Here is a 25,461-nt window from a genome sequence, read left to right as displayed (position 1 = left end):
GGAATGAGGTTATGGAAGTACTGTTCAATTGAAAGTTTACATTCTCACGATGCATAAGAGAGACCACAAATTACAGTATATGTTATGGAAATGCATGACTTAAACATTTTAACTGATCATATCAACCGTGGGATTCCTCCATACAACTGCATGAGTTATGATATATGGTCACTCAGTGGACAAACCACTTCCTAAAGATAACAAGTTGGGCGCCTTCGGGAAAGTTATGTGGATTGCTGACTTCGAGGACGCATCTCTGTGACTAGTAAGAATTCCGAACTCTCCTCACGGATGCATCCTGGAGTTCAAAGATAAAGCCTACAAAAGAAACCAAGTTGAACTTTAACCGAACGGAGTAAAGTTTTTCCATTTTTTTCCATTTATTTGCGGATTCATGAAGAGTCCATGCTTTTTTGCCTGCTATATGTAAGTAATTTGTCCCTCAGATATTCAGCAAAAGAAGTCGACTGTCACTCCACGTCAGCGAACCAAAGGATACAATTTGAGAGCTGCTTGTCCAATCACTGGTGAATGTCGATAACAGCATCGGTGCTATTATGGTCAGTAAACTTTACCTGTGTCCGTAGGCGCTCTATAATGCAAAGTTCAATGTTTTAAAATTAATTTAATGAGATTGATTAACATCCGTTTATCATAAATTGCAATTTGTTGCTTGTCACGCATTATAAGTTGTTAACAATATCAAGACAATGTCATTTTTTCCTCTACCATGCACGATATTTCATACGAAACTTTTTGCTACATTTGTCTCACTCACCCTCACCTTTAACAGGGCTGCGGTAAGGTGCTTTGGGGGGTGGTAGGGGCGGCTGTCGTCATCACGTTAATAACTGTCCCCATGGCAATATATCTGAATAGTAAGTCTCTTATGTCATTCATGGATGACTTGTAATTCCGCCAAGTTGGTTTTCTTTCATAGAGTAAACATTATGCGCACTGTCTGTAGCCTATCTTGCATGTGGGGCCAATTTTGAGGGTAAATACATTTCAAATGTAATACTGTACCAACACGTTTACAGAGTTTTTAGTCATAATCACCATCATGATATAATCATGGGCAAACCCTGAGGCTCCAGTGAAAGTGAATAGGAACAAGTTACAAGTGCATGCAAACATCTGATATGTGGCGCCACCAAGTGATTGCTATTGCCACTGTGAATGGATCATACACTCACCGGCCACTTTATTAGGTACACCTTGGTAGTATTGGGTTGGACCCCCTTTTGTAGCCCATCTGCTTCAAGGTTCGACGTGTTGTGCGTTCAGAGATGCTCTTCTGCATATCTTGGTTGTAACGAGTGGTTATTTGAGTTACTGTTGCCTTTCTATCATCTCAAACCAGTCTGGCCATTCTCCTCTGACCTCTGGCATCAACAAGGCATTTTCGCCCAGAGAACTGCCGCTCACTCGATATTTTCTCTTTTTCGGAACATTCTCTTTAAACCCTAGAGATGGTTGTGCGTGAAAATCCCAGTAGATCAGCAGTTTCTGAAATACTCAGACCAGCCCGTCTGGCACCAACAACCATCACACTTAAGTCACTTAAATCACCTTTCTTCCCCATTCTGATGCTCGGTTTGAACTTCAGCAGGTCGTCTTGACCATGTCTACGCGCCTAAATGCATTGAGTTGCTGCCATGTGATTGGCTGATTAGATATTTGCATTACCGAGCAGTTGAACAGGTGTACCTAATAAAGTGGCCGATGAGTGTATGTGTAATTGTAAGCCTTTTTTAATGATTTTTTTTATTTGAAGATAGGCCCTTTTTGACCCTATTGATTGGTGGTCTACAAACATAGCCTACAGTATACATTTGTATACAGTTTACATTTGTGCATATATTTTCAAGTAGATTGTGTACTGTGTCAGAGAGCAGTAATGCAAGTTGATTTTCATGTTTCAGGAGAGAATGCAGGTGGCCTCAAGAGGTCTTTCACCTTTGCAGATTATTTCAATGACACAATAAGGTACAAATCGTATAGTTTGCTGTGGATATCAGGTACGTTTTAATCAGTCAATCAACTGCTTTAATAGAATTGTAGTGTTCAGGAAGTAGTTGCACCAGCAACTACCAGAAAAGTATACTGTACATGAATTCCATGTTAAATTCTGAGTGAGCTGTTTTGCAAACCTACTGTATATCAAAAAGTATAATTTTCTGTCTTATTCTGTTATAGATAATGAATACCTGCATAAAACAAGAGAGGGCAATGTTGTCCTTTATAATGTTGAAACAAAGGAGATGTCAGAGTTTTTGAGCAACAAAACATTTGTAAGTTATTTTTCATGCAAAGAACATTTATCCCCCCCTAGTATATTTCAAAGCTGATCTCTTCAATGTATTATCTTTTAAAATGTTAAATGTCTGCATTGTAGGAACGAGTGGATGCTACAGATTACATACTCTCTGCTGATCGGAAATATATCTGCTTTGAAAGTAACTACACCAAGGTAATACATGTCAAATGTAATACATTTTCTGTGTGGTTTGGGGGGGTATCCTTTTATCAGTTCTTATCACTTCTTAACACTTCACTGTTTTAACAGAAATGGAGACATTCATTTACAGCCTCATACTCCATCTATGACATGGAGAGATCGTAAGTCCTTCCAGTTCACCTCTGCTCTGTTGATCATGTTTAAACTCAACTTAAACTTTCATTTTACAGTTTCATTATTGATTAAGACAAGTTTTGTATATCAGGCACAAAACAAACTTATTTATGTTGTATTTTGCTGCCTATAAATGTTGCAACATGCTGGCCAACTTAAGAAAACCACTGTTATGTCATTATGATTTGTACCTTTCTGAGGACCTTGTGTTTCCATCTTGTTCCTCCAGAACATTCGTTAATCCTGTAAACATTCCACAAGTTGTGCAATACTTTGCCTGGGCGCCAACTGGGAACAAACTTGTGAGTAAAGACCATCCATCTAACCTAGTACTATGTCTATTCATAGACAGAACAATAAACAACAATTTCATAGACAATAATAAACAAAGAATCTTTACAACAATATAAAATTCCAAGTTAGTTTTGTCTGGTGTGCCAGCACCACAATTTTCTCTCTCCCATGGCTAGCATGGGTGTTGGCCCTGAGAGATAAACATGCCAAACATAGTGGTATTGGCTACAACACCCAAAAGATTTTCTGCCAGGTCATGAGACTTTTGAACAGGAAGTCCAAGTGAGTGGTGCGATGTCTCTGGTATAAACCAAAAACGGTGGAATGCTGGCAATAACTGAAATGGTAATCTCTCTCCCAGGCTTACATCTGGAATTACAACATTTATTTGAAACCCAATGCTACTGCAGCTGCCATACAAGTGACCCATAATGGAAAAGAGAATCAGATTCTCAATGGTGTCCCTGACTGGGCCTATGAGGGTGAGTCACTTTTATTCATTTAGGGGGAGGGATGGAGTTCATTTTAAGTTACATACAAGGTATCTCAATAGGCCTATCTGTTTTCCTCATAATTTCCAGAGGAGGTTTTTGCATCGAATGAGGCAATATGGTGGTCAACAAGTGGAAAGTTCCTGGCTTATGCAGAATTGAATGACACAGAAGTCCACACTATTGATTTCTCTTGGTATGGATCTGAACAGTACCCCAAAACAGTGGTTGTCCCGTACCCTAAGGTGAGATGTTCAACTGAATGTTCCTTTTTTGAGCATGGAATTAATTATTTTGACATTTTGACATGGTGTTTTAGACATACCACAGGTGAAATATTATTTAAAATACCTAAAATACAATAAGTAAATTGTAGGAATGTTGTGTTTATGTTCCATGTCCTTATTCAAAAGAATTCAACTTGTCAAGTTTAATCAACCATGTTTTCTCATGTCAAGGCTGGCTCAACTATTCCTAAGGCAAAGCTGTTTGTAGTTGATACAACAAATCCATCAAGTCGGACACAGGTGGTTGTTCCAGACTCAATTGGTGCAAGGTAGTTCACCGTCATGTTGGGTGATAGGAATACATATTGAGAGTGGTTTGAATAGACCAATATCGTCACAGTCCTCACAGACATGTAAAACCTGTCGCTTTGTGTTGTTTTTCTCACAGTGATCACTATTTAAGCTCAGTCACCTGGGTTACGGACGAGCGCATCGCAGTTCAGTGGCTCACAAGGAAGCAGAATCATGTCCTTTTACAGATCTATGACTTTGGCGGAAGCAAGTGGAACGAGAACGGGGTACTTGTCACCTCTCCTTAGGCACTGTGTGATCTTTGGACTTCAACAATCAGTGAAGGGAGAAGCATGTTCTTCAGGAACAACAGGAACGCACCTGTTGTGTGATGCATATACAGTAGGCTAACTGGAAAACAAAGTCATTTTGTCTTGATAAATGTACATCTTCTTTTTCTCTCTTAGAAATTCGAGCAAACAAGCAAGACGGGATGGGTTGGTCATGTAAGTTCACTTACTATGAAGGAGCCATTGCAAATAAGTATAGCTTGCTGTAAAATATGAACTATTGTGATTAACGATTGTTTACATTTTTCAGTATACTCCCCTCCTACCTCTCTTTGCAGAGGATCATATCAGTTTCTACAAAGTGATGAGTGACACATATGGTTATAAACACATACATCATGTGAAAGATGTAAGTATTCAAAACAAAAATTCTGTTTACTAGGCTGGAAGTCATTAAAATGTTAGACCAATAAAATACAGTCTGAATTCTAACAATGTCTGAATGCTATCTATGAAAATCTATGAAAGTGTATATTATTCCAAAGGGCAAGGCAACAGCCATAACCTCAGGCAAGTGGGAGGTCATCTATATTACAAAACTAACTAAAGATGCCATGTAAGTATATATGTAGTAGATACAAAATCCCAGGACATGTATTATAGGAACCCTCAGAAAATTATATATTGCAATTATTATATCATGTGCAGATCACATCTTAAAGGCAATTTTGGAATTGTATCAATGCTTCAAATGTATCAAACCAGAATTCCAAATGACTGCTGTCTTTTTATGTGCAATAGTGTTAACCATTTGTTTTTCACAGATATTATATAAGTAATGAGTACCAAGGAAGACCTGGACAGAGACATATTTACAAGTAAGGAAGTAATCTCAGTCTACTGTACAGATGAATATGATAGCATAATGTTTCTCAAGACCCCAATTGATAGTGCTTGATTATTGAAAAAAAAAAAAAAAAAATTGAATACAAAAGACAACAATGGAAGTATTTAAATTGGCGGTGTTAACTCGTATGACCTGTTGTTTGTTTGTTTGTTTATCAGGATTATGATTGGAAGCAGCCATTCAGCTCCTCAGTGCCTCACCTGTGGCCTGAATAAGGACAGATGTCAGTACAACTCAGCTTACTTTAGCTACGAGGCCTCCTACTACCGCATGGACTGCTACGGTCAGTTACCCTAGCATCCCCCTGAGCACTCACTCATCCATGAGGAATACTGTAATTGAAAGTAACTTAGGTGTGCAAGAGCCATCCATGGGTAATGAAAACAGTTTCCAACACGTCGGCTAATCCCTGAGGTCATTCGGAGAACAATTGCCCTCATGATGTAATACAGTATTCCTGTTTTCCGTATTCTTGTGTCTCAACAGGACCTGGAATGCCTTTTATTACACTCCGGGACAATAGAGGCTCAGGTTCAGGTATGCAAATGAACTTAGGAAGTAGGGTAGCATACCACAGTCATGAAGATAGACTTTGTAACCCTATGTAGGTTTGTAAAACACTACCATGAATACCATTGATCTGACTTTCAGATGATAGACAATGATGTTTTGTTTTAGAGCTCACAGTTCTTCAAGACAACAAAGAGCTTGAAAACATTCTAGTAGAGTTCCAGATGCCAACCATGCAGCGTGGCTCCCTGAGGATCGGAGGATTCGGTGAGACTAATAGCTTATAGAAACTGATCAGCTAAATCATGGAATGCAATATCTAATGGGCATTTATTATTATTATTATTATTATTATTATTATTATTATTATTATTATTATATATTCCAATAGCTTAATGTTTTTTGATTTTTTTTTTTAAACCTTTTTTCCAACAGATCTTTGGTATCAGATGATGTTACCCCCCAATTTTGATAAATCCCAAAAATACCCTCTTCTAATTTATGTGTAAGTTTACAGAGATCTCATTCTCTTCCTATCACTACCTCCTCCAAGTTCAGTACAGTATGTGCAGTAGACCTGTAGCTGTGTGAGGTAAATACTATATCCTGTACTGATCTCTCTTGCAGATATGGTGGGCCCTGTAGTCAAACGGTAGATTACCGTTTCAGACTAAACTGGGGTTCGTACCTCGCCAGTACCGAGGGGATTATTGTTGCCAGTTTCGATGGAAGGGGAAGTGGTTACCAAGGTGATAAAATAATGCACTCAATCTACCAACGGCTTGGAACGTATGAGGTAGAGGATCAGATAACAGCTGTGAGGTAAAGTGCCATTGAACCTCAAAATGTCAAGCATCTGGTCGAGAATAAAATATATAAATATAAATCATATGTAATGTATGTGTATTTGATTATGAACACACATCTGTTTCCTTTAGGGATTAATCTGCTGTATTGAATCCATGTGTGGGTTTTGGAATTCATCTGCCTTTTGTCTTTTATAGAAAATGCAAAAGTTTTGTTTTGTTTTATTTGTTTTTGTCATTAGGAAATTCATTGACATGGGCTTTATTGACAAAGATCGCATAGCCATATGGGGTTGGGTAAGTTTCATACTGTATTTATAATTACACTGTACAGTTATACTGTTTATTTTTTCTCATTATACGTTTTGCATCACTTTGATAAAGTTGTTGAATGTTTATATTTTTATATTATGTCTGATTACTGTAGTAATAACATATTTTTCAGTCATATGGTGGCTATGTGACATCCATGGCTTTGGGTGCTGGAACTGGACTCTTCAAGTGTGGAATAGCAGTTGCCCCGGTATCTAAGTGGGAATATTATGGTACGTGTCACAGTATGAGTATGCAATCACATAATAATTGATTTCATAATGCGTGAACTGACTGAGAGAGGCAGGGTAACACTTAACATTGTCATGCTCATATACCTTTTTAACATGTTATTACACAAGTAACTGAGGCTTATTTGTTTCACCCTGTAGAGTTTGTATTTTTACACTAGCTATATTTCATTTTCAGATGCGGTGTATACTGAACGCTACATGAGTAAACCTGAGGACAATGCTGACTCTTACAAGGTAAAGTATTTGAATAGTCCTCTACAAATGACCTGCAGTCCTCTACAAATGATCTGCTCTATCAACCAGACTTAACCAGATGATCATGCTATAGATACAGAGATACATTAAAACAAGCTTTCTGTACATCCGTTCAACAGAATTCTACAGTGACAAGTAGAGCAAAGAATTTCAAATCAGTGGAGTATCTGTTGGTTCATGGGACTGCTGATGGTATGTATCTTTGTTTTGAGCAAAACATATGCTTAATGCTGTGTATGCAATACGGTAGGCTACTCAACAAATGCATTACAGATTAACTTTGCTCATATTTTCGCAAGCAAATTCAACCTGATTGGACAGATGGATGTGCTTCCCTGTGAAATCAGGTGTTACAAACTGTTTGTCTTTCCTTCAGACAATGTTCATTTCCAGCAAGCTGCACAGATCTCCAAAGCCCTGGTCGAGCAGCAAGTTGACTTTGAAGCAATGGTAAATATTGGTCCGGGGATGACAAACTGAGGATGCATGATGATGGGGGTGAACTAGTGTGTCATACAGTAGTCTGCATTGGCTCTGGTCTACAGTACGACCACATTAGATAACGCTGTTAGCATTTAACTAAATTATCTCTAAGTCTATTTGGGTGTTAATACTGTGCATTCCAAACATTTTACTGTCTACAAGACATCCTTGACATCATAGAGCAGACTCTTATATTGTGAATATTCACTTATAACACATCTATCTAGTCAAGTATTAACTTTAGTCTTTTTGACTCTTTTCAGTGGTATACTGACAAGGATCACAAACTTGGAAGCCCTGCCCTGCGTCATGTCTACACTCTCATGAGTCACTTCCTACAGAAATGCCTCGTCAATCCCAAGTAGATCTAACAACTCCTGCCTTCATGTCCAATGCCTTATTTGGCTCAGTATGACAGCATTTATGTATGCTACCTTACAATTTTGGCTGATTGTCTGTTACGTACCTAATGATATTCAAGGATCTGTTTTTATATTGGTTAATATGTATTTACTATGAAAATTGAATTGCTTGTAAAACATTGCCTATTTGTATTTGATATGGAATTACTCTGTTGTTGATCGAGCAAAAATGTGACTTTTCACCACTATGTACTCAAAAGTATTAGCATGTTTGTATAATGGTACACATTTTATATCTATGACGTTAGTAATACTGGTTTTAATATACACAAAGTTGTTATTGCACTGAATTTGTTGTGTAATGGTTACATTTCTGTTGTTGTTATTTGACATACTATATGAAATACCAGTATGCTATATTGGAAATTGTTACATAGTAAAAGATGTATCTGGTTTAAAAAATGTTGACAAAGATTTGTTGTGTTTCTACACATTTAAGATTAAAATAATGAACTAAAAAAAAAGAAAACTCTTCTTTTGAATTTCATTTAGCCTGTGTACTGTATAGCTGCACATTGTAGCTGCACTCTTTATAGCTGCACATTGTATAAGATCCACTTGCTATCTTTGGACTCAATTCCCAACATTCCCATTGGCATATGTCTGATAATATTTACAGTATCTCTCATATCTTATCCTAAACCTTAAATGTTATTTCCTTATTAACATTTTTGGCCACAAGCCTATACCAATAGTAATCTATGTGAATCCTGCACTCACAACTCCTTCTTTCCCCAAAAGCATAGTTCTATGTTTAAGCTTTGGATGAAAGCCACCTCCCTGCTAGTGTTATCAATAGTAGTCCACTAGTACCACATTTGTTAAACTGAAAAAATTTAAAAATGTAGTCCTTTAAACAATATGCAGGGTACTGTCCCTACATACTGTAGGTAGGTAATCAATAATGAGTATTCATACAGTACAGTATGCACCTTAAAAGCACTTACTGTATGAGCATTATGATTTATAAACGTATACAATTTGTATTTGTATTACTAAAAAATGGTAATAGGAAATAGTAATCCTTGTTCAGCACCACACTCCTTGTTAGAAACAAATGTGTTTATTACTTGACTTGACTTGGGAATACACTGGTGTGTGAAAAGTGTTTAATGTAGTTTCACTGACTGGACATATTGTCCTAAATTATTCCATGAACACTGATGATGTTGTCTTGACACAGGAAGAGTAAGCCAGGTAATTTGAACACAGATGTTAGACAGTTGCATAAGCATTAGAACGAGTTTGACAGGATGGAATTGTGTTTGATTTGAACACCTAAAGTGACAGTTTTTACCCCTGGACATTTCCCACATCTCCTCTTAAACAAAGACGGAACCGCAAATGTATCCAGTGCATTGAGACAAGCCCTGACTAATGGACTGAGAGTAATAGGGAACGTGCTGAAGTCTCTGTGGGGAGGGTGCCTGCCACCTGAGCAGACACCCTCCTCAACTATATAAGGCTAGACAGACCAAAAAGGGACCATGAAGCAGCTCCAGGGAGCCTGACAGGAGAGAAGCCAGAAGAAATCTACGCATCGCACACTCCCCGTTTTTTCATAGACTCTAATCAGAGTAAACACAGGTGAGTTTTACCAAACCCACCTCACACTTGTTAACAACTGCCTTCCATTGGAGAGCTTTGGCTCTTCAGAATGAGGGTGATATTGTCTTGTATTGAGGAGATGTTCTTGTACTGAGATGATGTTCTTGTACTGAGATGATGATGTTTAGGTGAAGTACTGTAAAAGCTCTCTACTCTCTTTCCTGCGACTATCTAGGAAGTCAAACCATGAAAGGCGCTCACTCTTTGGCTGGACTTCTGCTCTTGATTATTGTTCAGAGCAGCTGGCAGATCGCAGACCAGGACACAGAGGACAACTCTAGGTAAGAGCCTATTAACCACCTGTATTACTCTCCTCGACCCTTTAGGTTTAGGCTTCTCCTCTCTCTGTTAACCAGCATCTTGTAAATGTTGAATTGTATTTTTTTGTTTTTGCAGCGTATTGACAGAGGACTCTTTATTCAACGAGCCAAGGGGGCTTACAAACATGAAGAGACACTCAGAGGGAACATTCTCGAACGACTACAGTAAATACCTGGAGACAAGGCGAGCACAAGATTTTGTCCAGTGGTTAAAGAACACAAAGAGGAGTGGGTAAGTGTGTGTCTCTCTCCTGCTGCTTTTGTTTATTCTATTGATGAAGCAGTCATCTCCAATAAGGGACAACTTAATGAGTAGTTACTATGGTCAATTTGATGAGTGGGATTTCAGTATTCATGCTGATATGTGACTGTGATGAAAATATTTTTGATGATGCATATTGCAAAGTCATTTTTATTGTATGGTGGTGATATCAGATATGACTTCAAGTTACCTTGCATCTTAATGCTGTATTATACCATAGCTGAAGAGCAAGTAAGTTAATGCACTTAACTGCTTATTGTTGATATACAGTAGACATCAACAATTCAAATGATGGGCAATACAAAGGACTAGAGTGCACTGCAGTGCAGTCTTGACAATTAGTCCGGCACCACTCAAATGAGAAGTTGTTTAGCTTCATTCATCGCAAAAGTAACCAGTCTTATGGGATGGAATTTAGCATGTGTGCACCTCGTGAATATCCCTTTGCTTCTCAAGTGGCCCCAGCAGACGCCATGCAGACGGGACCTACACCAGCGACGTGAGCTCCTACCTCCAGGATGAGGCTGCTAAGGAGTTTGTGTCCTGGCTGAAGACTGGACGAGGCAGACGAGAGTAAGACTCCTCTATTCAGCCAGAGAGTCCCCCCCGCGTCCCCTGCCCTCTGACACCCCTGCGACTCATACAGAATGACCCTGTACCATCTCTTGTTTTATAACCTGTATCCTCCTTTCTCTGGTCACACTAATAAAACCCCTGACAATTAAGAAGTTCTGTGTTGCTTGTTTCTTGTGTGGGATTGTTGAATGGGGGGGGGTTACATTTTTTAGGCACATCATCACATTCTTTTTATTCATATGAAGTTTTCAATAAAGACATACACACTTTGGGAGATCATTGTCTTGCTCCTGCTGTATTTATATTCATTCAAATGTCTGACTATATCTAAAAACTTTAAAAAGAGCTACGTTATCATGAATTTCGAAATACTTCAAATACTAATACTATTAATATAATAACTCAAAATACGATTTAGAAATATATTTTTTGTGTGGCTGTTTCTAACAGATGTAACTTTATGTATTGAGGCTGTTCCTAATAATAAGTATAACTGATGAGTAATACTTAAAGGTGCAATCTACAATTATCTACAAAATACAATGAAGACTGCCCACCACTGGTAAACAGCTGAGGGGTGGGGCTGGAGAAACATAACCACTCTCAATTTCATAGACAGAGCTATGGAAGCAAGGACTGACCATCCATCAAGATTATAGTTTTAACCATGTTTTGAAGCTATACAGTGTTTGTTTACAAATGTATTGTTTACAAACAATGGAGTAAAACAAGCTTATAGTTTGGGTTGTAATGGGGTAAGACAGTTGAATTAAGCTCATGAGGCATTTATAAGTAATATTACTATTATTATTATTATTATTATATATTCAGACCCCTTCACTTTTTCCACATTTTGTTGTGTTGTAGACTCAATTTAAAATGGATTAAATTAAAAGAATTAGCCATCAATCCACACACAATACCCCAGAATGACAAAGCGAAAACACATATTTAGAAATGTATTAAAATTACAAATAAAAATACATAAATATTCAGACCCTTTGCTATGATCAATCAACAAATCACTCAATAAGTTGAATTGAGTCCATCTTAATGCGGGGATAATAGTTCATGTAATTTTGGAATTAATATCTTTGTTTTTATAGGGTCTCTGATTTGCATAGGAATCAATTACACACTGTGTAGATTAAGATGTCACTACCAACTCAGCAAATTTCATAATTTTCTCTTGATCCTGACAAACTCCCCAGTCCCTGCCAGTGACAAACATACCCATAACTTGATGCAGCTACCACTATTCTTCACACGAGAGATACTGGAAACTGCATTGCATGTGCTGGATTTGCACCAAACTTAATGCTTTGTAGTAAAACCAATGAACACATTTACAGTCACTTTCTTTGCTGTATCACTTGAATTCATTGTTGCAAGCATAATTGTGGATATGAGATTAAGGGATTCATTTTGGCCACTTGGTTATAGACCAATTTTGTAGAGTGACTGGGATGATGTTGTCCCATCGACTGTGCTTTTTCCTCTCCACCATTCAACTTTGTAGATTTTTGTAAGTCTCCCCAGGCCTCAGGGTCGCATTCTTGACAAGTTTTGTTCCTCTCCATTTGCTCAGTTTGTAATGGCAACCTGATCCACACAGTGTGTAATTAATTCCTATGCAAATCCTAGGCAAATCAGATTCCTATAAAAACAAAGATATTAATTCCCAAAAAACTATTATCCCCGCATTAAGATGGACTCAATTCAACTTATTGAGTGATTTGTTGGTGACATTTTTGCATATTAGCTAATTTGAGTGTCATAGCAAAGGTTCTGTACCAATTACAGATTGCCCCTTTAAATAATGTCATGTTCAAGTTAAATCCTTCTATTCAGAGAGGCAGAACTCAAATCAATCATCCTTGAGGATTACCATGTGCTCCAGGGGGAGACTCTTTGGGATTTTATTCAGGTAATAGAATAACACAATGTGTCACATCTGCTCATTTTACCTTTCAACACGATTTCCCAATGTAGGACTGACAGCAAGGAGAATTGAGGAAACTGATAAAAACAATATGTCAATCAACATTCACTTGTAGAGTTCAGTGATTGGGTCTTACTGGTATGAAAAAAAGAATATTCACATGAGCCAGCTAGATGTCATGCTTGGGGACGCTATACCTCTCTGAGCTGTCAGGCAGTGGACCAAACCATCTGTTGATTAAAGACTCCAGCCCACTCATATCTATTTTTATTCTAATTCTCTAAGGGTCATATGCTGGCATTTATCACCATAACATTTTGGACTAATTGTCTCTCATTTGTGAGCAAGGTTACCATTATGTTTAATATGTTAGTCAAATCAAATTGTATTGGTGAGGTACATCGCATACAGCCGTACGTGATATATCTAAATTGACATTTTTGTTTAGTGACAACCCCAGGCTTCTATGATCACTGGGAGTTGATTTACTCCAAATCAGACTGTCTCAAACAGCCACAGGTCAGCTTACTGTGAGAGACAACCATCTGCATCAGTGATCAAGAGAGAAACATAAATGTGTTTAAAAGAAATTTATTAAGTTTGACGTTTACACTTTAATAGTTAATGTACATAAACAAGATACACAATAAACAAAGGATAAAGGGATGTTTTGTATTTGTATTTCCTTTACTGTACCCCTTATGGGTTTCTGCCACAAAAACTGACCACTCAAAAATATAAGCTAGGTAAAATGAGTTACAGGATTTCACAATATTTCACAATAGTTTGCTGACACTCATACATTAAAACAAAATCATTTTTTATTGTACAAAGGAAATATATAGTTTAATCATCTTTAATAGAATAAATATACTATACATTTTGCCTTTCTAGAAAAAGTGCTACTGCATTTGTTTCTATCGCCATGTATGTTGCCCTTAAGCAGACACTTTCAAGTATTAGTTTCAGCTTCATCTTTAATTATTGAGATAACAATTATTTCTGGGGACACATAACAGTTCCATGACAAAACAAGTATTAAAAAAAATGAGAATGACACACAAGCGTTAACTGTGCAGACCTGTTGTACTGCACTGTACCTACCTTGAGAATATTGATATGCGCACCTATTCCAAATAAGCGCTTTTACTTTGCCACTATTTTCCTCTTTCACATTGTTTCAAGATCTCTTGATACAGTAAGCATACATTATTAAACCAGGTTTTTGCAACAAAATACATTGAAAAACTTGTATGTACTTGTATGTACAAGAAAACATTTCTCACCATTTGGGTATGTCATAAATAAAAGCTATTTTCCACTTAGCTCATTAATTGTGGTAATACGATTTGACAATATTGAAAGCTGGCACACTATTGCAAAAAATTATTGAATTGAAGTCATACATTAAATGCTTAAACCCAGATGAAGTATTCCCTTTGCACCAAGAGAAGCAGATGCTGGATATTTAATAATAAATGGTGAATTCAATTCTTCATGCATACAGTATACTGAGACTTTTTGTCGATATATAAGTTAATCAATTCTATATATTACTTGCTTCCATCATCTTTAACTGCAGTAACGTACAAACTATTCAATCAATTGTATCTATGTGGATAATTTTTCAATTTTAACAGTAATATGATATTTAAAAAATACAAAACATACAAAATACATACAACAAAGTTAAAAACAAAAGTAACTTGAAAACAGTTTCTTAATGTGACTGGTAAATCCTCAGACATAAACATTCTGTTACAGTAAAACTACCCCCGCCTCTATCTTGCTGGTATTACTTGACATTTACAAACACACACAAAAAAAAAGTACTTTTTCTTTAGCTTGCCTGCTGAAGAGGCAGGCAGTTGCAGACACATCAACTAAATACTGTTTAACACCTTTGAACACATAGATTTACAAGACAAAAACCTAAAGGAATGGCAAACTGTGGCACACAATATTGGATGGTTTAAAAACACAGTGGAGGGGGGTAAACGTCAGAGACTAGTCTCCCTGTCCAAGCCCTTCTGCTTCTTCCACCTCTTCCTCTTTGCTGTTGCTTTATTAGATAAGCTGTGGATAACAAAATGAGGTGTTAGAACATTCCGGCATTCATGCAGAGGAGGACATAGCTATACCTATCAGCTGTCCGGCTCCAAATCTACATTCCGAAGCTACCATCACCTCATGTCTTAGTTGGGAGTGGTTCTACAGTACATCAATTGTGTGCACTGATAGGCTTTACTCAGAAGCATGGTAATCCACTCCAATTGAATCCAAGGCATTGCATGTTCCAGACAGCTGAGAGGTACTGCATAATGGGGATCAGAACAAGATAGTATAAAGGGGTCAAGACCTCCGGCAATTACATGGAAAGGCAGTTGTTACAATAGACGGACATGAAAATGAATACCTCTCCAGCTGTTCCACTGTCTACCAGTGTACGAGTGCTTGGTTTTGAACTGTCTTTCATTGCAATTGTCGAGGTACAGAAGGATGGTAAGCATGCTAGCAGAGCCTGAGGGGTAGCAGCAGCAGCAGCATGCATAGAAGGCCCCTATGCAGGGCACATCCTGGCTGTTTCATTATCCCACATAGAAGGCCCCTATGCAGGGCACATCCTGGCTGTTTCATTATCCCACATAGAAGGCCCCTATGCAGGGCACATCCTGGCTGTTTCATTATCCCACTTAAGACTGAGCACATGTTCATTTTTCACTGCCTGTCATATTCGAGGTTGATACTCCAAGCAGTGAGTAGATAATAGACTTACAAGTGTGGTTTGACCCTCATCAATACTGTAAAAGAGTATATAGGCCCACAGTAGGCCTATGTTTATCTTTGCTTAACATTGGCAATCCTCAAAGTTCTGTAGAGCTGTGTACTCTCAATGGACATGAACTTTGAGTAGAGTAGAAACTGTAAAATGGACAATGTGTGGGATTTTATACAATGCAAAAGCAGCATTGAAATTGAAATGTGCATATAATTTCAACCCAAATAGTAAATTGAAAAAGAATATCCAGCCGATCCAGCTCTGCCTCATATCATGCAAAGATAAGCGTAAATTATTCATTCCAAAAAGTGACGGTAACCAAAGCTGTGTATGGATGGGCAAACAAGGACACAGGGAGTAGGTTCTTACCTTTGGGGGATCAGCATCTAAGAGGGAATAAGGGAGCTTATGATAGAGATGGGATGGAAAGAGATCTACAGTCAAGAAATGGGACAACTTATCAGCTCGACAATGGAGGAATAATACTTCTGTACAGGTTTAAGGCTGAAAGAGAATGTCAATAGAACTTTTGTCCACGAGTTGTCCACATACTGACACAGTATATCAACAAATCTGAAAATACTACTTCTGAGAACTCACAGTTTGCTATGGTAAAATGGGTACTTTCCATACTAAAACCACCCTGACACCAAATGTTGCCTGGTGGTTTGTTTCTATGAATCCCAAAGAAACTAACCAGGAAGTCATACAGTAGGCTCATTGTGTGTTTGCAATTTTACCCTGTAAGTTCCAAGTAAATACATGGCAATGTGCTATTACAAAAAAGTGCAACCAACATGTATCTTATGTCTTATGATGTCCCAGTTAACTATACATTATGGGCTGAATCCTAACTTAAGTAACTCATATTTTCCCATAAATCGTGTCTCACGTGTCAATGGGAGATAAATGCAAATTACAAACACATATCTCCAGTTAGGATCCAGCCATATTCATCCACAAACTGACAAAAGTAAATGTAAAGGTTAGCATAATGACATAATCAACATTAAAAACACAAAGTATTTTAAATTCCATATACAGTAATTGATGGTAACATTTTACATTACTGTTGCTATTAGACCTGTGTAGTAATGCTCTGATTACTCCAGTACCACTACTGTATTAACACAGTTACATAGTACTGAAGTAATCGATTACTCGAAGTACAAATTAGTACCAATAGTACCATTGTATGAATTACTTACCAATCACTTCATTGCTTTGTAAAAACAGATGTATACTTTACTTACTAACAGAGTAATTGCAGCATTAATACACAGGTACATTGTATTGCCTGTAGAGGCAAGGTAGAGCACCGCAATGAAAAGTGTTACCAAACTGACATTGAACTCATTTTGAATAAACATTTCTGAGGCAACTCAATACCTTTTTGAGTCTAGTTCCTGTTTGGAGTTGTCTGAGTTCCAGATGTTTCCAAAAGACGATTTGGACATTTCATCTGTAATGTCGACGTTGGAAGGGTCACCCCTAAGAAAATAAGACATAAAGATAACAATAAACATACCATGTTACTAAATAATATGCTAATTATAAGTCAAAAGTCAAAAGTCAAAGTGGCTTTAATGTCAATTCTTCACATGTCAAGACATACAAAGGAATCGAGAGGACGTTTCTCACTCTCCCACGGTGAGACAGATAACTTACAGCAGTCATAATAGGTTATCGGTTTCCTCATCATATGGGATTATAATAATGATAATTGAGAACTTACTTTTGATATCCCCCTAATGGCACTTGCACGACTCCCTCTTCCTCTGCCAAAATACTCCGCTCCTCCTGATACAGAAAATAGCCAATAGAAATGTGTTAAAAATGCTTGGTACAGCACAGTGGAACATACTGTATAAAGGTTGGGTGCCAAACTATTTTCATTTCAGCTGCCTATTTGACAACTGCATACAGTAACTGCTTATATCTGCTTATATGACAAAAACATTACCTCCTCATCAAGATCTTCAAGTTTCTTCTTCTTACTCTCTGGCATGAGATCATCCAGCCAGCTCATCTCTCGCTTGGTGAAGACTAAATCCATCAGCTTCCTAATGAAGACCAGAGCTAATACCTGCAAGGAACACAATCTACATTACGTACCCCTGACTATCATGTAGGCTTATGCTGTTTATGTTGTTGCCTTGACGTGTTGTGATGTTGCTACTGTGATGTTTGTGGGACATAATGTCTTCTTGTTGTTATCTGTACAATGAGCTCCCTCATATCTATCTATCTATCTATCTATCTATCTATCTATCTATCTATCTATCTATCTATCTATCTATCTATCTATCTATCTACCTATCTATCTATCTATCTATCTATCTATCTATCTATCTATCTATCTATCTATCTATCTGCATCATCAGCCCACTACAATGTACAGTATGCAACACTCTACTATACCTGTGTATTAACACCGCAATTACTCTAGACACAACATCGTATTAACAGGCATTAAAGTGACTTACTGTAAAGTGCATATTGTACCATATACTACGGTGAATACTCTCAATGTCTTCTACCGACTGTTCTTAAGAAAAATCTGATGTGGCCAAAGAAAGCTTTGCAGCCTGATTGGTTAGTTAGTCGTCATGTGAGGGGCCCAAGGCCAATCTCCTGAGAAAAGAGAGAGAAGGGGAAGGGGGGGGGGGGGCTGTGCGCACCATCATAGGGAAGACGATGGCAGCCTTGGAGGTCTTGATGACCCACAGCATGACCAGACAGGTGAGCTGGATGATGGTGAACAGGTGCACCTTCCTCAGAGGGACGTGGCGCAGGTAGATGAAGTCTGGCTGGTGCTTGGTTGGCATGCCGAAGAGCTTCAGACGGTCAAATAACTGGGCAAAGTAAAGTAAAGTGTATTTGAGTATTTTGAAAAGTGCTGGACAAATAAAATGTATTATTGTTATGATGTATTGTTATTATTATTATTATTATTATTATTATTATTTATTTATTTATTTATTTTATTATTAAGTGTTACATCACAACCTCAGGAGTATCAGGTGTATAGTATCAGGTGTATAGTATGTGTATAGTATCAGGCGTACAGTAAGCCAGGCAACAGAATAAAGGGTTATGACTGCCTATGGCCCCAGGTCTGAGCATTGATTACTTATGATGACTGATGGATAGATGATTCACTTACTTAAACAAATGTATTTGCTGTAAGTTGCTTTGGATAAAGGCGTCTGCTAAATGCCATGAATGTAAATGTAAATGTAAATGGTTACATTTAAACCTTGCGTTATCTCGTACCTGAATGCCTTTGAGAGAGGATGCTCCCATGTAAAGGAATACTCCGTACAACACAGGCATGGGAATGAACTGAAAGAGGAACAACAATATGAAACAGGCGTACATACATACCCACCATCATATCAAATACAAAGACAGTATCCAGATTCATCCGTGTTGATGCAGAACAATCCTCTGTTATTATCAACGTCAGTTAAACTCTGTGTATGTAAAAACCTCAACTACAACGCATAATAGATCACAGTGGGTGTCCCCCCCCGCTCCCCCCCCCCCCAGAGAGCTATCGGACCTTGAGCATGGAGGTCATGAAGACAGAGCAGCCCATGAGGACGAAGATCATGAGGCCAGTGAAACGCTGCTCCCTGATTCCCAGGAACTTGGGCTGCTCCCCGGGGGCCGAGCATTCCGACTCCAGCTTCAGGCTGTTGACGTGGGAGATGGAGAGGACCGTGGCCGCCACGAACCACGGCAGACCCATGATGGAGCACACTCCCAGCATCAACCCCACCACGCACAGGTCCAGGTGGTACCCACAGCCTTTCTATGAGGAGGAGACCAACACACTACGATTAAGAATAAAAACACTTTTATTCCGTATTTTGAGAAGTGTGTACCGTAAAAGAAAGATGTGGTTAAACGAACGCGTCAATCAACGAGTGTCATCTAAAGGACCAGTACTGTAGAGCTCTTTGTATAACGCGTCATAATCAAACGATTACTACGACTGAGCTACACATACGGTAATCTACGGTAAGTGAATTGAACAGAGATCATTCAGGCTGTGGGGAACCAAACGTCTGCAAGAAGCTGAGCCCCATCGGTACCTTTAGTTTGTGCTCCTTCCTGTTGATGATGACAGCTGTGATCTGCTGGTCCATGAAGATGAGGATGGTGCAGAGCAGAGCAGGGACGGCCGATATGACGGCTGTCCACCAAGGGTTGGGGCCCAGGGGGCTGATCAACCAGCCACGGTCATCTCTGGTAGGCTGTAAGGACAGTGGGTGTTGGTGATTATTGTGGAATATGATCTGTTATATGGGACCATATATATTGAAAAATGGATGCACTCACTGCAATGTAAGTCTCGTTGGATAAAAGTGTCAGCTAAATGGCATATATTATTATTATTATTATTATTATTATTATTATATTATTATTATTACTTTGTTTTGTAGCCTAACCTACCTTAAAAACACTGGGGACCTGAAGTTTTGGAGATGGGATCCCTAAGGCATGGTCCACCAGAACCATAGTGAGGATGGTGATGAAGACGGCAAAGTCACTGATGATAGATCTCACCTGAGCAAGAGAGGATGGCATGTCGACACAGCACGAGAATCACCTTTGTTCAACACCAATAGCCATTTAACACCCTAAAACCTTTGAGCTGTTGATTTGTTTTAACAATTACGATTCCTTTGCATTCCAGCTTTCACTTGTTCTACAAAACATAGGATTGTACTTTGGTGAGCGATAATTACACAGTACCCACATCTGACCACTAGAGTGCCCCATTGCTCCATGCAACTAAACTTTGGTTCTGTCTAGCAGCATGACTGCAGTTTTACCTAGACACATATAACGGCCACAAACCAGTGGGATAAGAAGTTGAGTGTGCCTTACTTTTGTGGGGAAGTAGCGGCTGAACTTAAACTCCTTGAGGAAAGCCGACATGAAGACTGTTGAGAAGAAGAGAAGGACGGACCAGAAGCAGACGTCTGGAATGTAGGGTCCATGAGGGCCACAGGCGCTGCCCACAAACTCCCCTCGCTTCTCTATGCAGTCCTGCAACGACAGGTAGAGGAGAGGGTTTGGCCTACCATACTGACAGGTAGAGGAGAGGGTTTGGCCTACCATACTGACAGGTAGAGGAGAGGGTTTGGCCTACCATACTGACAGGTAGAGGAGAGGGTTTGGCCTACCATACTGACAGGTAGAGGAGAGGGTTTGGCCTACCATACTGACAGGTAGAGGAGAGGGTTTGGCCTACCATACTGACAGCCAAGTCAAGTGCATTCTCACACGATTATCACAACACACTTTACATCAGCAAGGAGTTAAAAATGAAAGTATGTACAGAAAAAAAGCAGCAAAAAGCAAACAATTCACAGAGTGAAAAGCTACACGATCACCTGGTGGTGATGGGGACCTCAGACTAAAAAGAAAAAGAAGAAAAAACAGAAAAATAAATACAGATCATAGTCACTGTGACAGGGGGATTAATACTGTGTAACAACTACTAGTTTCAAAAGACCTTAAATTAGGGTCAGAGGTTAAGAGCGTCCCTGTCCAAAAAAAGTGAAATGAAAACTAAAAAATGTGCTTTTATGGTGATGGCATCGGTAATCCAGCGTAATCCTGCCCACATGTCCTTAATCTTCTCTGTTGGACCTGCTCCATCTGGGAGAGCGTGCCGCTGAACAACCTAAATCTGCTTGGTTGGGCTTTGTAGTGTGAATTAGTGCTATTACCTTGACCTCAAGGGCTTCCCAATAGATCTCTGAGGCGGTGATGTTTTTGGCCTCCCAGTACTGCAGGGTGGTGTTGCTCGGATCGGGAGGTTCAACACATGAACATCTGTGGAAGTACAACAACACCTGGTTCAAAACCTAATTGGAGTCTTGATTTAAATGTATTACCTTAGGTAGACTCCTTAAAAGCCCTCAAAATCATCCCCTCATCTTTGCTATTAAAATAATGGAACTTAAATAACTCAGTGGCAGTTACGTTTGTTAATACCCACCCATCTGTTTATTCAGTGTCTCATTGTGGATGGAAGCAAGCAGAGATTTATGGAGTGCACCATTAAGCAGAGTTAATTCCTAACACTAATAGGAGGACAATGGCAGACATACGAATACTGCGTGAGTTTGTCCAGGTTGTTGTTCATGTTGATGGGGTAGTGTTCCCCCAGGTGGATGAGTTTCTCCAAGGCCTCGTAGATGAAAATGATGCAGATGAGCGAGGCGAAGGCCTCCTCTGTGAAGCGCGTGATGTAGCAGACCAGTGAGCTGGCGTCTGTGGCCACCAGCAGCAGACAGAAGAACGCCGTCCACAGCCCTATGCAGGTTCTCAACGAGAGGTAGGACAGACCGTAGTCCCTGAGGGGAGAGGAGAACACACACATGTAAACAGCCCTGTAGCATCGCCCCATCTCATACATTACATTCCATCATCTGTGAGATTTCTACTCCATGTCTATCTGGTTCATCTGACTCTAACCCTAACCCATTACCACAATGCAAGTTAATACTCAGTATAGAACATGATCCATGTAGTCTTAATACAGCAGTATGTTACAAAGGTCATTCTATTCTACATGATTGTTCCAACTGCTACTGTATCCCATCTGACAGTTATGAGAGATTATCAGAGATACATTAAGTACTATATGCGCAAATGGCCTGGGCTGAGTGCCCAATGGCCTATTTATTCATTGAGATGATTAAACCTGTTGGGCTTATAGAGCTATATGTACTGTAGTAACAAAGACTCACTTGCAGAATTTAAACAATATCTTCTCAAACACCAGCACAGGCCCTGTGCTCCCCAGTATGGTGAGTGGCTGGCCCGCGAACAGGGAATAGGCTATTCCTGTCATGGAGGCGCCGAACAGCGATTCAATTGCACTCTGAGAGAAAGGAAGAAAGATGAATATGTATGAGAAGGAAAAAGGGGAGTTCAAATAAAGTTCTATCACCAGTCAGGTTAGGTGTATGGGGTATGTATAAGATATTCAGCCACTCATGTAGGAAAATGACAGTTGGATAGGAAATACTCAACAACAACAAAAAAATACATTCAAATCATGTAAGTATTTTGGCAATATACTGTAGTTTTCATCAGATCGGGTGTATTGGACAGGGAGGGTGTCTTACTATGCGTCCCTCTGTCGCCTCCCCCAGCAGACCGCCGAACGTGATGACCGGTGACATACACGCACAGTAGAGGAAGAGGAAGGAGGCCAAGCACTGCAGACTGACTGCGTCTGTGTAGTCTGACAGGTAGTGTGGGATCTTGCGCTTGATGTCCTTGAGGAGACCGCCGCAGATTCTGGAGATAGAAAGACAAAGGAGAGACTTCAGTTTATCTCCTGGGGTGATCTATCCCCACTAAAGCTCACATTCAGATCAGACTTAGAAACGTCCTATAAGCAACTGACCTAAATCTATATTACAGAACCTTTTCCACGAATGGCAAGCCAACATTCACTAATTAAACACTAAGCAACGGACTCATATTCAACGACACTGCAACTCACTACAACATTAGGGGAGTTAATGTTAATGTTATTATCTGACGTATAGCTCACAGTTAAGAGATTAGAACAACAGAACCTTGTTGTGGTGGTACTCTCCTCACCCTACTTAATCAGTCTGTACAGTGAAGCCCAGACACTCGTGAGGATGACTTAGCGAGTGAGTTCATGGCCCTGTGGCAGAACAACCAACCAGGCACTTGTGAGCTCACTGCAGTACTGCAGGTTGCTATGGTAACCATTGCATGACTTCTACACTTAACGATGGACTGCAAACTGTCACCTGGGAGACTAAAGTGGCCTCTAACACTAGCCTCTTTCTGCCCATATAGCTAGCAGCTTGAGATCTGTTTTTGCTTTAGTCTACATGTTAGTGAAGGACATACAAGTAGTGATGTGGAACCAGGCTAGCCAGAGCAATATGGCCTCTCAAATCATGTCAATCTCTATCTTTTCATCTTTATTTCCTCTCCTCAAACTCTATCCACCTTCAGTGGTGTTCGCATTCTTATATCCACTCAGAGGCTCTGTGCCTTCTCACCTACCTCCCTGTACGCTGCAGCTCCGGGCCTCCATGGCCTTCATGCTCGTCTTCCTCCCCTGCCTCCGCAGACCCGTTAGGCATGCTAGCAATCTTCCTCTTCTCCTGTTTCAAAAAACAACATACTCATCTGTTAAGTTATGATACTTCTAACACAAAATGACTTTTTATCAAATTGAAAGATACTGCTGTGATTCATATCTCCACTGAGGACTGTATCAACAGAGCAGTGAGACCACAGACTGGTGAGTGGTGGTTGCAAACAGAAAGCAAGAGAGGTGGCCAAACTGCCTCACCTGAGACGGTACATTCTTTGGGGGCTCTATTCGTATGGAGGGGTCCCACTCCCCGGGTGGCAGCACTGTCACTTGGTCAAGGAACTCGTCGATCCCAGCAATCAGATCATTGCGGTCCTTTGCTTTGTACGCGACATCATGGAAAACCTTGCAATGAAACAAACACATAGTCACCGACTGACAGGCTCATTCAGTCATCCACCATGGCAACTAGCAGATATCACGTTTCATTAGCTCAGTCCAGACCAACTACAATACAGAATGTATTCCCATGTGTTCCATTTGCAAAAAGTCATAGTGGCAGATCTGAGAGGCTGAGGATCATGGAAAGAGTGATGACTACTCAACAGGTGTGTATATGTCATTAGAGTCCTGAGTCGTGTTAAACACTGAGAAACATTTCACCACTTAATGAATTTGATGAGATGCTCAGCCGGGCTGTGAAATGCTGCAAGCTGCCTGTCTGCGCTGAATGAAGTGTGGAACATCTAATGATGAAGTTTGGCTTGACATTCGCTCGCAGATTTGCCTCAATTTCCCCCAAACAAACAGAATTTCCAAAGCAAAGTGTCTTAACAACCATGACAGCGTGTTGATTAATTGAGAGGTTCTCTTACCTCATCTGTCATGAGTGTTGCGATGGATCTGCCAATCTCATGGTACTGCGTCCCTTTACCCAGAGGCCCAAGTAGGATGAACAAGAACCTTGCAGGGAAAGACACAATTAGGGCATTTTGTAAACCGTCTCATGTCTGGATCATGGTTTGTTGCTTTTTTTTGTTTGTGTCGAATGTACAAGCACAATAAGCTATTATATTATTTTCCATTCCATTCTAATCTATTGCATCATATTCTAAACTACAGTAAGCCACAGTAAACATGGCGAGGAGGGACTGACTGAATTCCAACAATAGAAATGTGATGTTTCTAACCTGGTGGTGATGGGGACCTCAGCCAGGCCGTTCAACATTACGGCAGGGGAGAGACGAACAAACGCCACCAACGGCTTGTCCAGGAACTCCAGCTCTCCCACCAAGACATTGGACGCCTCGGCACCTGGCGGAATCTTCTTCATGAAATGGAGGTCTATCTACATGGACACAGGAACAGAACAACATACTGTATTTAATCTAAAAGAAGATTGTTAGACTAAAAGGATACTTAGATTACTTAGAATACTTAGATTAAAAGGAAATTGTAAGAAAAAAACAGGCTCTGAAACCCTAAAACAACAAATGCACTGTTGATCTGCACAGAAAATCTGTAACGAAACAGTTTGACCTGTTTTGGAGATAAATTTAGATTGGGCAAGTGGATTATATGTGGATCATAACATATACCTCTGTAACACATGTACAGTGTTATGTAATATTACAAGAGATTATGATCAATAGCCACATGTGCTAATAAGCAGTTATATAATATT

The 25,461-nt window shown here is 39.5% G+C and overlaps 3 protein-coding genes across 3 annotated transcripts in view; 2 read left to right on the top strand and 1 right to left on the bottom strand.

Annotated features, from left to right (window-relative positions):
• Positions 1-11: 11 nt before the first annotated feature.
• Positions 12-8,267, top strand: fap (fibroblast activation protein, alpha; the record flags this gene model as incomplete). Its single annotated transcript, XM_083682107.1, has 26 exons — positions 12-17; positions 794-878; positions 1,926-2,021; positions 2,200-2,294; positions 2,399-2,473; positions 2,570-2,622; positions 2,865-2,937; positions 3,291-3,411; positions 3,511-3,665; positions 3,879-3,976; positions 4,096-4,225; positions 4,406-4,444; positions 4,539-4,637; positions 4,774-4,844; positions 5,053-5,106; positions 5,294-5,418; positions 5,622-5,672; positions 5,814-5,912; positions 6,081-6,150; positions 6,273-6,467; positions 6,694-6,748; positions 6,897-6,996; positions 7,193-7,251; positions 7,392-7,464; positions 7,649-7,722; positions 8,019-8,267. 26 exons carry the CDS (start codon positions 12-14, stop codon positions 8,118-8,120), a joined length of 2,253 nt encoding a protein of 750 aa, XP_083538233.1. The 3' UTR covers positions 8,121-8,267.
• A 1,704-nt stretch (positions 8,268-9,971) lies between these two features.
• On the top strand, positions 9,972-10,944 carry gcgb (glucagon b; the record flags this gene model as incomplete). The annotated part of the gene is made up of 3 exons (XM_083681707.1): positions 9,972-10,066; positions 10,182-10,337; positions 10,824-10,944. 3 exons carry the CDS (start codon positions 9,972-9,974, stop codon positions 10,942-10,944), a joined length of 372 nt encoding a protein of 123 aa, XP_083537833.1.
• A 3,967-nt stretch (positions 10,945-14,911) lies between these two features.
• Positions 14,912-25,461, bottom strand: part of slc4a10b (solute carrier family 4 member 10b) — a gene marked incomplete at its 5' end in the record, with an annotated part of 31,041 nt that continues 20,491 nt past the window's right edge. Inside the window, 19 exons of the mRNA XM_083682136.1 lie at positions 14,912-14,961; positions 16,034-16,069; positions 17,054-17,155; positions 17,400-17,464; positions 17,628-17,750; positions 18,346-18,519; positions 18,941-19,009; positions 19,230-19,481; positions 19,765-19,926; positions 20,126-20,239; positions 20,564-20,725; positions 21,412-21,517; positions 21,796-22,041; positions 22,438-22,571; positions 22,819-22,993; positions 23,744-23,844; positions 24,036-24,182; positions 24,653-24,740; positions 24,968-25,125. Coding sequence (XP_083538262.1) covers positions 16,051-16,069; positions 17,054-17,155; positions 17,400-17,464; positions 17,628-17,750; positions 18,346-18,519; positions 18,941-19,009; positions 19,230-19,481; positions 19,765-19,926; positions 20,126-20,239; positions 20,564-20,725; positions 21,412-21,517; positions 21,796-22,041; positions 22,438-22,571; positions 22,819-22,993; positions 23,744-23,844; positions 24,036-24,182; positions 24,653-24,740; positions 24,968-25,125 — 2,397 coding nt within the window. The 3' untranslated portion in view covers positions 14,912-14,961; positions 16,034-16,050. The remainder of the gene's footprint in view (positions 14,962-16,033; positions 16,070-17,053; positions 17,156-17,399; positions 17,465-17,627; positions 17,751-18,345; positions 18,520-18,940; positions 19,010-19,229; positions 19,482-19,764; positions 19,927-20,125; positions 20,240-20,563; positions 20,726-21,411; positions 21,518-21,795; positions 22,042-22,437; positions 22,572-22,818; positions 22,994-23,743; positions 23,845-24,035; positions 24,183-24,652; positions 24,741-24,967; positions 25,126-25,461) is intronic.

This window comes from Argentina silus (genome assembly GCF_951799395.1).
Source record: "Argentina silus genome assembly, chromosome: 12".
Taxonomy (NCBI): Eukaryota; Metazoa; Chordata; class Actinopteri; order Argentiniformes; family Argentinidae; genus Argentina; species Argentina silus.
Note: the sequence above shows the minus strand (reverse complement) of the source record. Positions and strands in the feature narration are given on the sequence as shown.